Source organism: Aquarana catesbeiana, linkage group LG06 (genome assembly GCF_042186555.1).
Source record: "Aquarana catesbeiana isolate 2022-GZ linkage group LG06, ASM4218655v1, whole genome shotgun sequence".
NCBI lineage: Eukaryota > Metazoa > Chordata > Amphibia > Anura > Ranidae > Aquarana > Aquarana catesbeiana.
In genome coordinates, this window is record NC_133329.1 from 64,116,721 (window position 1) to 64,131,101 (window position 14,381).

Below are 14,381 nucleotides of genomic sequence, written 5' to 3' on the forward strand. Positions count from 1 at the left end.
GTAGTAAGACTGATTTAGAATTTCAGCTAAGAATCATATTTCTTGTATTTCATGTTGAAGCTACTAGTGACTTCCCCATCACAGGAATCTGCTACATTCCTCTTTCTGTGCAAAAAGCTTGCTTGCTGACATCATTTAAGACAGATGAAGGAACCGCAAGAGCATACTGCAGAGAAACGAAAGTTTTGTATAAAGCTAAAAATATATATGGTTTGCAGAACTTGTCTGATTTTAGGATACATAGGTTGATTTTTAAAAGGTTAGAATGTCTGGTATAACAGAAGTGTACCGCCTGTTCGCTTGTGACGCAATATGCTGAAAATTATATCTACACTGTATTCACTGTATTAGACACTCTTGACATGTAGACACTAGTCGGGTCAGGAGCGTCCATTCTTTTCTGGCCAGAAAAATGGAATAAATCTCCCATACCAGAGTTCTTTGTCCAATAATGTCATTACCGATATTCAGCTACTTTAATAGTACATTGGAAATTACGCTAAATAGGCTCATCTGGCCCGTGTGCATGAGGCCTACTACAGCAGTGTTACCTTAGAATGTTTTGGCCACAGCTTTAATTAAAGGTTAACTCCTTTTGCAACATGTTACACCAGGAACATGCAGTCAGGTGGGGCAGGTGAGGCAGTTCACCTGCCATAAACATAAAAAAAATAAAAAATTATGGAGCTTCAAGGGTCGAAGCTTGGCGACCTGGAGTCACAGAGACCTCAAATGTCCCAAATGCTGAAGTCCTACCCCACCACTGGTCAAAATTTGGGGCTCCTATCATCAATGGTTCCTTGAGATATGGGTCTACTTGAGCAGCCTGTTAGAAGCTACATACAGTACCTGACCGCGAGAATGTGATGGGATCGCGCTGGTTCTCGGCGACAGGGTACTGTGAATCTCGCGCTGGCTCGCTCATCGGGAAAGGAAAACGGTGTTTTTTCCTTTTGCGATGAGCGACAAGCCTTGCTGACAGGTGTCTGGTATAAACATGAGGGGGAACGCCACGCCAAATTTTAAATAAAAAACCGCCATGGGTTCCCCTCCAGGGGCATACCAAGCCCTTAGGTCTGGTATGGATTTTAAGGGGAACCCCCTACGCTGAAAAAATGGCGTGGGGGTCCCCCCAAAATTCATACAAGACTCTTATCTGAGCACGCAGCCCGGCCGGTCAGGAAAGGGGGTGGGGACGAGTGAGCGCCCCTGTTCCTGAACTATACCAGGCCGCATGCCCTCAACATGGGGAGTGGGCGCTTTGGGGCAGGGGGGCTCCCTGCGGCCCTCCCACCCCAAAGCACCTTGTCCCCATGTTGATGAGGACAAGGGCTTCTTCCTGACAACCCTGGCCGTTGGATATCGGGGTATGTGGGAGGAGGGCTTATCGGAATCCGGGAGCCCCCTTTAATAAGGGGGCCCCCTGATCCGGGCTTCCCACCCTATGTGAATGAGTATGGGGTACATCGTACCCCTATCCATTCACCTGGGGGAAAAAGTGTCAATAAAAAAACACACTAGACAGGTCTTTAAAGTAATTTATTAGGCAGCTCCGGGGGTCTTCTTCCGACTTCGGGGGTCTTCTTCCAACTTCTCCGCTCTCTCTGGCCTCTTCTCCCGGTGTCCGGTTCTTCTCCCGCTCTCCGACCCCGCCCCCTTTTGACGTCACAGTCCCGGGGCATGATGGGACTGTGACATCATAAGGGGGCGGGGTCACCGGGTGACATCGCCCGGTGACCATGCCCCATGCCTATATAAGTCGTCGCGCACCTCGCACAGCGCATTACAGCAGGAGAGAGCATCGTGTCAACATCGGAAGAAGAGAACAGGTAACAAGATGACGGAGAAGACCAGGCCACCGCTAGCAAGAGAGCGGCAAAAGAGCAGAGGATAGCGGAGGAGCTTGGCAGAAGAACTGGAGAGCGGGAGAAGAACTGGACACCGGGAGAAAAGGCCAGAGAGCGGGAAAAGAACCGGACTCCGAGAGAAGAGGCTAGAGAGAGCGGAGAAGTCGGAAGAAGACCCCCGAAATCGGAAGAAGACCCCCGAAGTCAGAAGCAGACCCCCCGGAGCTGCCTAATAAATTACTTTAAAAACCTGTCTAGTGTGTTTTTTTATTGACACTTTTTCCCCCAGATGAATGGGTAGGGGTACAATGTACTCCATACTCATTCACATAGGGTGGGGGGCTGGGATTTGGGAGCCCCCTTATTAAAGGGGGCTCCCGGATTCCAATAAGCCCTCCGCCCGCAGACCCGACAACCAACAGCCAGGGTTGTCGGGAAGAGGCCCTTGTCCTCATCAACATGAGAACAAGGTGCTTTGGGGTGAGGGGGCCGCCCTGTGTTATGTTTCGGGGTAGGGGGTTCCCCTTAAAATCCATACCAGACCTAAGGGCCTGGTATGCCCCTGGAGGGGAACCCATGGCAGTTTTTAATTAAAATTTGGCGCGGCGTTCCCCCCTCATGATTCATACCAGACACCTGTCAGCAATGCGAAAAAAACACAGTTTTCCTTTCCCGATGAGCGAGCCAGCTCGGCGCTGGCTCCCGCGACGGGGCTCGCAGGTGTCAAATCTCACCAATAACAGCGGTGAGATTGGCACAATATCGTGGTCACCTACTGTACAGTGCGCTCGGTTTAAATACAAGCCGGCACACTCTGTTTGCAGCAGACTGAGAGGAGGAGCTCACAGTGCCTCTCCTGACTTCTTGTCAGAGGCACTGAGCCCAGCCGTCCAATAAAAATGCTGCAGTGGAGGCACGTCTCTCACTGCAGTGTCATAGAAGGGGGAATGTGCCTAAAAGACACATGCTCCCTTCCAGCCCAACCTCTTAACTACAAGGGAAAAACACGTGTTTATGGGTATAAGATTTACCCACAATCCCATGTTTTTCTCACACAGTTAAGAGGGAGGATCTGCTGCTGCTGAAAAGGTACAAGCTAAATCATATATTATTATGCTATATGTTATAAGATAATAATTTATTATTTATATATTTACTGTGAAATTACTGGTTGAAAGTTATAACTTCAAACTTCAGAAATGTGTCCATTAAGCCACCTGCTTGAGTACAGTTTTTGAAAATGTAGTAAATTACCTTAAAAACAATATATACTAATTATTTGTATATTACTTATGGTAATTAACCCCTTGCCACCCAGGCCAATTTTGACACTTCTCTCCTACATATAAAAATCATCATTTTTTTCTAGAAAATTAGTCAGAACCCACAAACATTTTATATATTGTTTTAGCAGAAACCCTAGGGAATAAAATGGCGGTCGTTGCAACTTTTTATGTCACATAATTTTTTTTTTAAGAAACTGTTTTATGAATGAAAAAATAAAAACACTAAAGTTAGCCCGATTTTTTTGTATAAGGTGAAAGATGATTTTATGTCAAGTAAATAGATACCTAACATGTCATGGTTTAAAATTGCGCACACTTGTGGAATGGTGCCAAACTTCAGTACCTAAATATCTATATAAGTATAAATATAAACTATGCTGTATGTTTACAGGTTACATGTTTAGAGATACAGAGGAGGTCTAGTGCTAGAATTATTGCTCTCGCTCTAACATTTGCGGTGTATGTAACCTGTGTGTATCTGGCTCTGATACTAGCCAGTGCCTCACCAGCCACTGACCTCACTGCATATCCCTGTGTTATGCCGCGTACACACAGTCAGAAATGCCGACAGGAAAAGTCCAATGGGAGCTTTTGGTCAGACATTCCGACCATGTGTATGCCCCATCAGACTTTTCCTGTCGGATTTAGATGAAGAACATGTTCTAAATCTTTCCGTCGGAAATTCCGAAGGAGGTTAGCCCCTTGGAAAGTCCGACCTTGTGTACAGGGCATAACACTATAATTTGGGTGTAATATGTAATATGTTGTTATGAACACACTCTGTGGTTTGTTGTCTCCCGCCAAGTTCCAGCCTCTTCTTCTATATCAATCTGCAGGGGCATGCTGAAACTTTTAATTTACAATAATTGTCGGGAGCTGCAGCATGGAGGACTTCTCCCCCTAATGATTATATAGTCCCCTCTCTATTCCTGGCTCCTTTTATTTAATTTCTGGGAGCCGAGACTGTCAGAATTACTGTGCATATCCAACAAAGTATTTCAAGGCAGGGACTGCCAGGTGAGGTGGGGGGTCCCTGTTAGGCAGGCTGTATGGAGCACCACGATTTCTAATGATGGCCCTAAGCCTGTGACATCACAGACTGGCACACCCACACACCAGTCCTTCCTGTACTGATTGACAGCGGTTCCTGTGTAGAGACTTGCCGTCTAGTGCTACACTTAATGCACTTAGCATATTAGAAACTGAAATGGACTGGTCTTGTATTTGGTGAGCTGCTGATTGCTAGAAGAAGGCTCCACACCCACACCTCACAAGCCATGGATACAATGATGAATAGTAGTCACATGACCTCCTTACAAAAAACATAAAAAAGCTACTAAAACCCTTTCTGTATTGCTTTAACTAGTTTAGCTCTTTAACTGTATGTAGCACGTCCAAAGAGTGAACCGTAAAAAGGCTTGTGACAGTTTTTCTCCTCTGTCTCCTGGCTGGAAGTGAAAGTGATCTGACAGCTGTATAGCCATTTATCACTTTCACTGTGCAGGAAACTTAGTGTCCTGATCATCCCCGCTAACCCCCCCCCCCCCCCGCCGCCGACTGGTTCCCGGGTTGTCCTGCACAGGATCCCAGGACTACATCTAGCTGCTTCAGTTTGTACAGCAGGAGGAAACCGAGGAACATCCATTACTTGATTTCCTCTGTATTGAATGAAACAAGGAAATAAAAACATTTTAAAAAAATATAAAATCAAATTTACATTTGATACACAGTTAAGCTAATAGAATTTGACATAAAAAATTGCAACTATCATATTTTTATTCTATCGGGTCTCTGCTTTCAGAATAATGTTCTGGGGATTTAAGTAATTTTATGGCTAAAAATTTAGGTTTTTCCATGTTTGCAAAAAAACAAACAAAATGAAAACAATTACTCTAGTGCCAAAGTGGTTAAAATAAGGTGCAGGTTAAGGATTCACATACCCTTTAAACTCCCATGGAAACTATATTTTGTGACCCTTGTACATAACAAGCCCATTGTCCAAACAGAGCATTATAAAATTAGTTACAACATTTGGGAACAATAAAACTCCGCTGTGACATAAAACTCCTCCCCTAACTAATCACCACACACCCACCCTTTGTAAACCCTTCACTCCTTTTAGAACTTCATTCCAAGGGTTGGAGGAAGGGACAAATGTTCCTGTCTGGCCTGTACTCTAATGCCCCATACACACGATCGGATTTTCCGACAACAAAACCTTGGATTTTTTCCGAAGGATGTTGGCTCAAACTTGTCTTGCATACACACGGTCACACAAATTTTGGCCCAAAATTCTGAACGTAGGAACACGGTGATGTACAAGACTTACGACGAGCTGAGAAAAAGGAAGTCCAATAGCCAGTTCAATAGCCTTCTGCTTGATTCAGAGCATGCGTGAACTTTTGTGCGACAGACTTGTGTACACACGATCGGACTTTCCGAGAAGTTTTGTTGTCGGAAAATTTGAGAACCTGCTCTCAAACATTTGTGTGCAGAAATTCCGACAGCAAATGTTCGATGGAGCATACACACGGTCGGACTTTCTGACAACAAGCTGTTGTGGAAAATTTTATATTAATGTATTGTCATAAGAGTCTCCCAGTGTCTGCTCTCTCGCAGCCCGCTCTAAAGAGCTGACTGGGGCAGACTGACGCTGGTTGAGACCTGTTAGGTAGTGAAAAACTTCCTGGTGTTTGGAGAGAGGTGTTTGCGGAGACAGGACATGTCCGCCAGCAAAGGGCCCCTGTGGAATGCACAGAACGATCGTTTGGTGGGGGGTGTGTTCGCTCTGCAAAGACATTATCGGTTTAGCGGTTGTTTGCTCTTGTCACTCCTGGTATGCCTGATCAACATGTTTGGGGTGCCATGACGTACACCTGCAGATAATTTCCCATGCACAAGGAACTCTAGTCATCCTCATTTGGTTGTATGTATGTATTGTGTTGTGTTGTTAAATCCTTATATGGTCAGTCATATCCTGTGAGGTCATATCCTGTGAGGTCATATCCTGTGAAGGAAGCGATTGGCTGTTGGGGCCAGGGCTTCCTGTTTGTGATTTCTTTTGTTGTCTTTGAATAAAGAGCCAGGGGACGGCTCGGCAAGCAGTCTTGCTGGGATGATAATGTGAGGATGTTTTGTGTCTGTCTGTTTGTGAGGATGGGGCACACACCAGAGGATGAGCTACGGCAGAAGGAAAGACATATGATCAAAAGGTGAGATGCATTTATATCATTAGACGAAATTGTTATTATTATAAAAAACAGGAGATTTGGCTGTGTGCTCTGTGTGCAGCCAAATTTCGCTGTCAAAGCTCACATCCAACATTTCCCGTCGGAAATTCTGATCGTATGTACGCGGCAAAACTATCCCAAAATTTCCTAATAAACATCTTACCCTTCTGATCTGACTCATTTTCTGCAACTAAGTCCCCTCCCCATTTTGTTTCTTACAGCCCATTCCACTCATGTGTCATTTCACTTAATCGATATGCCGATTTAGCCCTGGTTCACATTTATGCAGGTGGTTCCCGCTGCAGGTTCGCACCTGTTCCCGCAGCCGCAACCACCCGCACAGAAAAATGCAGGAGATGCGTGCGGATGCCCTTAATAACACTTACATGCACTGGAAATCACAGCAGCCACTTCCTGCACTGGGAAGTTTCAGTGCACTTGCAGTTTCAGTGCAGGCTGCGATTTCAAAAATGGAGCAGGGACCTTTTCCCTGTGATTTTAGGAGGCACAGAAGCTTATACACATGAATGGGCTGTCGTGTCCATGCAAAACATGGCTCCCAGTGCTGCACAAGTGTGAACCAGGCCTAAGGCAAACTAGATTTAAAACATATTTGACAGAGAGACTGGATGATTATTTATACCTTCATAGATGAGCTGGAAGTCCCTCTGCAGAGATTCTTGTAGAGAGTCATGTTGGACTCTACAGGAGAAGATCTGGTTCTGGTCATCATTGGTCGGTGTTATTGTCACATTGCTGTCCACTTGGTATGTTCCATCGTTATACATTTGTGGCTTTCCCATTAAATGATTTCTCAGGACCTCTCCTTTTATGTACCAAGTTATCAAGATATCCGGAGGGAAGAATCCAGTGGCCTTACAGGTCAGAGTGTTCTCTGTATTTCCCTGGACCTTCATACTTTGTATAGAGAGTAGAGGTCTGGCTGCAGAATACACAGATACAGGTGTAAAATGGTATATACTGTATATACTGTTCAGAAACGTTCTTCCAAAGTGAGACAGATATGTGAAAGTGTGGGGCCTTTTATCTGATGTCAAAACTCTTTTTAGTTTTTGACAGTGTGAAAGGGTTAAAACTCTGTCAGGTTTTTATTGTTGCTCCTGTCTCCTAAAGGAGATTCACCCTCTCTATTTGTTCTGGTGACCATTACAGTATCACCCGGATAGAAAGTGATGGGGAATTCATAATATTGGAGCTGCCACCAAAACAGGACAGGGGTCATTTTCTGAAGGATTTCCTCTCACTTTGGAGAGATTTCCACTCGCTAAAATTTTACCAAACATTTAGCATGTAATTTTAAAAGTCATGTTTATTATTGTATTATAAATAAATAATAAAAGATGATTCTGCCTTGATGGTCCTTGTTCAGGCACTTCCTATTGTGGGGAGACAATACTGTCATTCTCTCCCAGTTGTGCTCCTGCATTGTCAATCTATCACACCGCATCCTGTGGAGATTACGAGGGGCCACTTTAATACACATTAAGTAGACACGGTTCACGGTTGTTACTGTCTGAAACCCCATTGTCTACCACCCTCATTTTTACCAAAATTCACAAGTTAATAATTAAAAGGTGTTGTAAAGGTTAATAATAAAAAAAAAAATAACAAACATGTCATACTTACCTCCTCAGTGCAAGGGTTTTGCACAGAGTGGCCCCAATCCTGCTCTTCTAGGGTCTCCAGCAGCGCTCCTGGCTCCTCCTCTTCTCAAGTGCCCCCACAGAGAGCCGCTTTCCCTGGGAGTGCGGGGCGTGCTCTGGAGTCCTGCTGCTGCGTCTATTGACACAGACAGCAGGACCCAACCCCGCCCCCGTGTCACTGGATTCGATTGACAGCAGCGGGAGCCAATGGCTGCTGCTACTATCAATCTATCCATTGAGAACCCAAGTCAGCGGCTGGAGCTGCTGTGCTCCTTGTCAATGCTGGAAAGATCGGGTTCAGGTAAGTAAAAGGGGGGCTCTAGGGGGGCAGCTGCACTACAGAAGGTTTTTCACCTTAATGCTTAAAATTTTTTAAAAGCTGTGTTCCACCCAAAAAAAATTAATTAAAAGCCAGCAGCTACACATACTGCAGCTGCTGGCTTTTAACAATAGGACACTTACCTGTCCTGGAGTCCCGCGATGTTGGCACCGCAGCTGATGTTTCTATCAGCTGTCGGGTGCTGCCGCCGCCATCGCGGGTAAGGGAACCTGGCAGTGTAGCCTTACGGCTTCATGCCAGGAACCCTACTGCGCATGCGCGAGGCCTCGCTCCTCTCTCCTACTGGCCCAGCGACAGGGAGAGGAGGAGGGAGGAGGAGGGAGCCCCGGGGTAATGTCACGGGCCGCGGCCCGGACTCCCGGAAGTAGGAACAGGATACCTGTCAAAGACAGGTATCCTCTCCCCCCGAAAGGTGACAATTGTGGCATCGGAGGGGGAGAGGAGACAAATGAGCGGAAGTTCCACTTTTAGGTGGAACTCTGCATTAAGGTGAAAAACCTTGAGGGTTTAAAACCCCTTTAAATGTCATTTTTAGGCTAGGCAGTAACTAAGGTGACACACTTGACAAATCACAGTTCAGTTTAAACTACATTTGGGAGAAAGCAGGGCAACATAAACTTTCAATGGCCTTGGGACTTCAAAAGATTTCTGGTAATGCCCTGTCAGGTTATAAAAAGTCTGTAGAATACTCATTTGTCAGACTGGGGGCTAGAGGCCTATATTGACCTATATCTGAACTTTCACATCTCAAACTCTCAACTTGCAGTTATATTCCATAATTCCTATGGTAAAGGAGTTACCCTCAAAAAAGTGCCTGCACTAATGAGGAAACCAAATTGTTAGGCACCAAAAACGCCTAATTTTCAAGGTCCAGCAGGCTTATAGGACACATTAGACCCCCTAGGAGAAATATATATAAGATCTCTATCATATTTGGTGTCTAACAAAGCATCATTTCATTCTGTTAAATAATATGATTTGCGAATTGTGAACACTTGTTATATAGAAATATAGTTGTTATCAGGAGCGCCCTGGTTTTGGCTGCGATACATTCACCTTATCTGTCTGTCCACCTGCAAAGTGATTGTGGCCAGTCTCTTCTTGGGATATTGTGTTTAACACATGCCTCAAGTTTGTTGGCCCTGCTGCTTTGATTTCCCTGTGTATGACTTTGGATTGGAACTCAGACAACTCTCTAAAGTCTGCCTGCCTTTTGACTACGGCTTTGACTCTGACTATTCTGAACCTTTCCTGCCTTGTACCTGGACTGTCATTAAACCTCTCTGCCTGTCTGCCAACCGCAAGTACCTGTTTGCTGTGCTCAGTTTGAGCCTGCCCCAGCATGGTAGCCAGGCATTATAGCATTATGTATGAGTCCTGGGGGCAACCGAGTACCAGTAGGCCTGCTTGCCTTATAGGGAAGGGGGCTTCTATAGGTGAAGAACACAGAAGCCAGCTATAGTGTCTGACCACCTGCATTAGGGGTAAGCCAGACATTTGTACATTGGATAGTTAACATTAAGGGTATGTCCCCTGGGATACTATAATACAACAACACACCCCTCGGACCCTTTGATTGGGTGGAGGTAATTCTGCAAAGCCTTCACAAGGGTCAAGAAAAAGCTGTTGCGTGTAGCAGCAACTCTCGTTAACACTCAAAACTACCAGAAATTTCAGATTATTTTACTGTTACTTATGATTATTATCTTTTCTGTAAATATTTCATGCCCTCCTTTCCTTTCTTTTTCATGAAAACAATATTTAAATATTGTTAAGTTAAATCTCTGAATGCTCTAATTAGAAACTTAGAACTTAGTCTCAGTGAAGAAGCTTCCATAGTGTAAATTCTGTTACATTCCTGTCTGGGGGTGGCAGCGAGTGATAGACATTTTTGAAATATTCAAAAGTGAATGCTGTGAATGGTGCATATTTTCTTTAAAATACATAGGCCCAGCTACCATGTGTGTAAAGGGTTAACTGCTCAGTTATCCTGCCCCAGTGACAACCATTCTAATGCCCTGTACACACGGTCGGATTTTCCGACGGAAAATGTGTGATGGGACATTCCGACCGTGTGTGGGCTCCATCACACATTTTCCATCGGAATTTCCGACACACAAAGTTTGAGAGCTTGCTATAAAATTTTCCGACAACAAAATCCGTTGTCGGAAATTCCGATCATGTGTACACAAATCCGACGCACAAAGTGCCACGCATGCTCAGAATCAATTAAGAGATGAATGCTATTGGCTACTGCCCTGTTTATAGTCCCGACGTACGTGTTTTACGTCACCGCGTTCAGAACGATCAGATTTTCCAACAACTTTGTGTGACCGTGTGTATGCAAGACAGGTTTGAGCCAACATCCGTCGGAAAAAATCCATGGATTTTGTTGTCGGAATGTCCGATCAATGTCCGACCATGTGTACACGGCATTAGTCTACATGGGCTTAGTTGATTGTCCCATAAGCTGAAAAATCTCTGCGCAGGGTGTGGCATCACAACATGCCCCATTGGCGAGGATAGAAACAGCCATGATGACACACATTGAGCAGACAAGATCCACCAGTATCACTGTCAGAAAGCTGGTCCACAACATGGATGTGAAGCAATGCTGAAGCGAACGCATGTAGATAGGAGGTGGCTCAAAAAAGACTGGAGATCAGCAGGACTAAGATGCAAAAAAGTTTAAAAATGTATTTAATAATAAAAAACATGGTAATTGTCTATTGACAAACTAAAAGCCATCCAGTTAGAGATTGGATGTACATTTAATTGCACAGTAATTATATTGTTTTCATCAAAAGCTTACCATGAAAGCAACGTTTAACTTGACATTTACATATACAAATTTTATGCAGTAGGTGCCCTTACCAAACACTTTGAATGAAATTTCCTTCTCTTTGCTTTCAGTGCTGTATTTAACGGTACACACATAGGTGCCCCTATCAGAGATGGTCACGTTGGATACATATAATGAGGCATATCCATGCTCCAGAGATTCCACGCTGAGGGACATCCTGGCGTCTTGGGAGAAGAAGCCTTTATTGTCATATTTCAGGATGACTTTTCCCTGGAAGGTCCACGATACAACCAGGAAGTTAAGATCTGTCGGTTGTTTATCCACAGAGAAGGTACAGTTAAGGATGGCGTCCTTGGTGAAAAGGGCCCTTTGTGGGGAAGGAGCAGAGACATCCAAAGCTGCATCTATTGAGATACATTAGCAGGTAAGATTATAAAAGAGAAATACTTATGAAATGCATCAGAGCAAAGAAAATAAAGTGCTGCTTGGGAGGGAGGCCACAGAAGTATGAAAAGTGTATGTAATTATGTAAACCTTTTGTTTTGGATAGAATTTAGAAAAGGTTAGAACCCATGCTAGATATTTCTTGCTCCATGACCCTGTTGAAGAGATTCACCTTACTATTGATCCTGGTATCTTCCTCTGTCTTCCCATCCTTTTTAGTGCTAGTTGGTTTAGTCCTAGCTAGACCCTACCCTCTTCTTCTCTGTTCCCTTATCAGCATTAGTTAATCACAGAGACAGAGCTCAGGAAAGTTGTTTTCTTCTTACACGTCAACAGACTGGAAAAACAACCTATTAATCACGTGCCAACTGTACATTTACTGCAAGCAGGCGGCAACTGCAGGCACCACAACGTACCAGTTTGTCGCAGTGCACAAGCACACTGACGCGTCCCCTGGGGTGTGCAGTGGTGCAAATCCATGACCACAGATCGCATGTGACCACTATGACCAGTCATAGCGATCACATGATTAGATGTAAGAAAAATACAATCTAGTGGCCACGGCCCTCACCTATAACTGGTCTTTGCAGCAAGGAGCACTGGAAGGCCCGACGTGTGTCAAACAAATACAAAGAGATTTCCAAGCTCAAACTTACCAACCAGCCAGCGGCCGAACGAATTGACCTGTCTAACAATATGTGTTAACACCAAAAATGAATATTCAAAGTATCACTGCCCACCTATACCTTGTTTAGCACCACTGCGCCTCGGAGTACACAAAAAATGTGTTGATCACCCTAACTAAAGCTGCCACTTTAAACGTGAAGATATGTATAGAGTGTTTTCTTCTGTGACGTGTAAAAATGAATAAACGCGAAAAAAACAGTGGCACTATCTGAAAACTGATATTTCCACCCTTAAAGTGTACCCTAAACTAAATAGACATACACATGTAAAATGCAAATATATATAGTGAACACCAAGTGACAAGTGAAAAATATACAAGAATGCACTACAACTAATAAAATTAAAAAAACATTATTCTTTGATTGAAAAATAACAAGAAAATATATTTTCAATAAAGTCTTTAGAAAGTGATGTCTTCTTTCCAACTTCCACCACACCCAGGTGCTGAGTGAGCCCACTCCCTATAGAAACTCACTCACCAGCTCCAATTGCCCACACTCTCGTGTAAGGCTACAGTGCTTATTGTACCCAAACAGGAAGGGTCACAGCGACAAACCAAAACATCCAAATATAAGTGCAGGAATCGTTCCACATGTAAATGAAAAAAAGTGCTCCAATAGTGTAATTCGCATAACCAGTTTAATGAAAAACACACAAAAATCTTCAATGTTTAAACTCACACTTTTAAAATTCAAAAAACGCAGAGTAAACTTCCACAGCACACTGAACTCCAATGCACAGCACAGCAAATAATTGGATATAAACGATAGGGGTTGCGGTCACGGCGGACCCGAGGTTTGCAGGCGTCTAATCGCTTCTCTCACCTACTCCTCGCTAGACAAGCCGCTCTGACAGATCCCCCTTTCTGGTAAGCTAGAATGCGTCACTCGTCTCTGGTGCTCACCATCACACGGCCACGCCCCGACATGTTTCGTCACAACAGTGACTTACTCATGGGATTGGCCGCTCGGGACGACAATCATCCCTTATGTACCCTCCTACCATACGCTGATAGGAAATCTTCCGGCGCGCCTGCACACTACTCGTGTCCCCGCGATCGCCATATCCCCATCTCCGGGAGACAATATTCATCGAAACCCGTGTAGTACATTGTCAGTATCTAATAGTTTTCAAACTAAAGGTACACTTATGCAACCTATATTATGCACCGGCTCTATTTAGACTACTTATAATTTCCTATATAAGTCCTGTATTCCCGTAATTTATTAATTAGATCCTGCATATTAAATATATGACATTTAATAGTTTCACGGAACGGTTTAAACATTGCTCAAGAATAACTCTTGATTCAAACAATGAACCAAATATCACTTAATTAAAGATTAAAAATTAAGATTAAAAAATTAAAAATAATCTATAATATATAGATTTAAAAATGAATAATCCCTATGTATATGGATGGCTAGAACCTCCCTAACCAATAAAATCTCGGTCATTACCTACTAAGACTGACGGTCTATAATATAAAACCTATATTAAAATATATAAAAATATATTATAAACTTGTATTCAGGCATATTTAATCATAAAGAACCATACCTAATCATTGCTGCTTGAGGATGTATATAACCTGGGGTGTAGAATTTGATTAGGCATACTTTAAAACAACCACTGGTAGGTGCTAACCACAGCCCAATCATTATCTCCCCTCTATTTAAGACTACTTCTGTCAGTCATTTCGGTTATATGATTAAATTCCCCTCCGTCACTTACATATCATATATTTATACATACAATCCACAGTTGATAAGGTAATAATGATTAGTTAAAACTCACAGCAAACTAATTCTTTTACTGTTTATCACTCACTGTGTGCATACCCTGTACCCTGGACACCAAGGGCACACTCCACAGGAGATAAACGCAGTGTCTGAACCTGCAGATATGTGCATTGATCAGACACTCTCCAGTGGAGTGTAAAGTACCCCCTATTAAAGTGACAGTGCTAGATACTCAAACAACACTTAGTTACCTAATATATATAAAATGGAGCCAAAGTCTATATCAAGTGGGTACAGCAGAATCAAATAAAGAAACTGTCATCCCTTAATTATTGTTA

General features: G+C 43.6%; 1 protein-coding gene across 1 annotated transcript in view; it reads right to left on the reverse strand.

The window, feature by feature from the left end:
* LOC141148558 (uncharacterized) overlaps positions 1-11,475 on the reverse strand; it is a gene marked incomplete in the record, with an annotated part of 670,733 nt that extends 659,258 nt beyond the window's left edge. The window contains 2 exon segments of the mRNA XM_073636111.1: positions 7,007-7,306; positions 11,242-11,475. Coding sequence (XP_073492212.1) covers positions 7,007-7,306; positions 11,242-11,386 — 445 coding nt within the window.
* Positions 11,476-14,381: the final 2,906 nt, after the last annotated feature.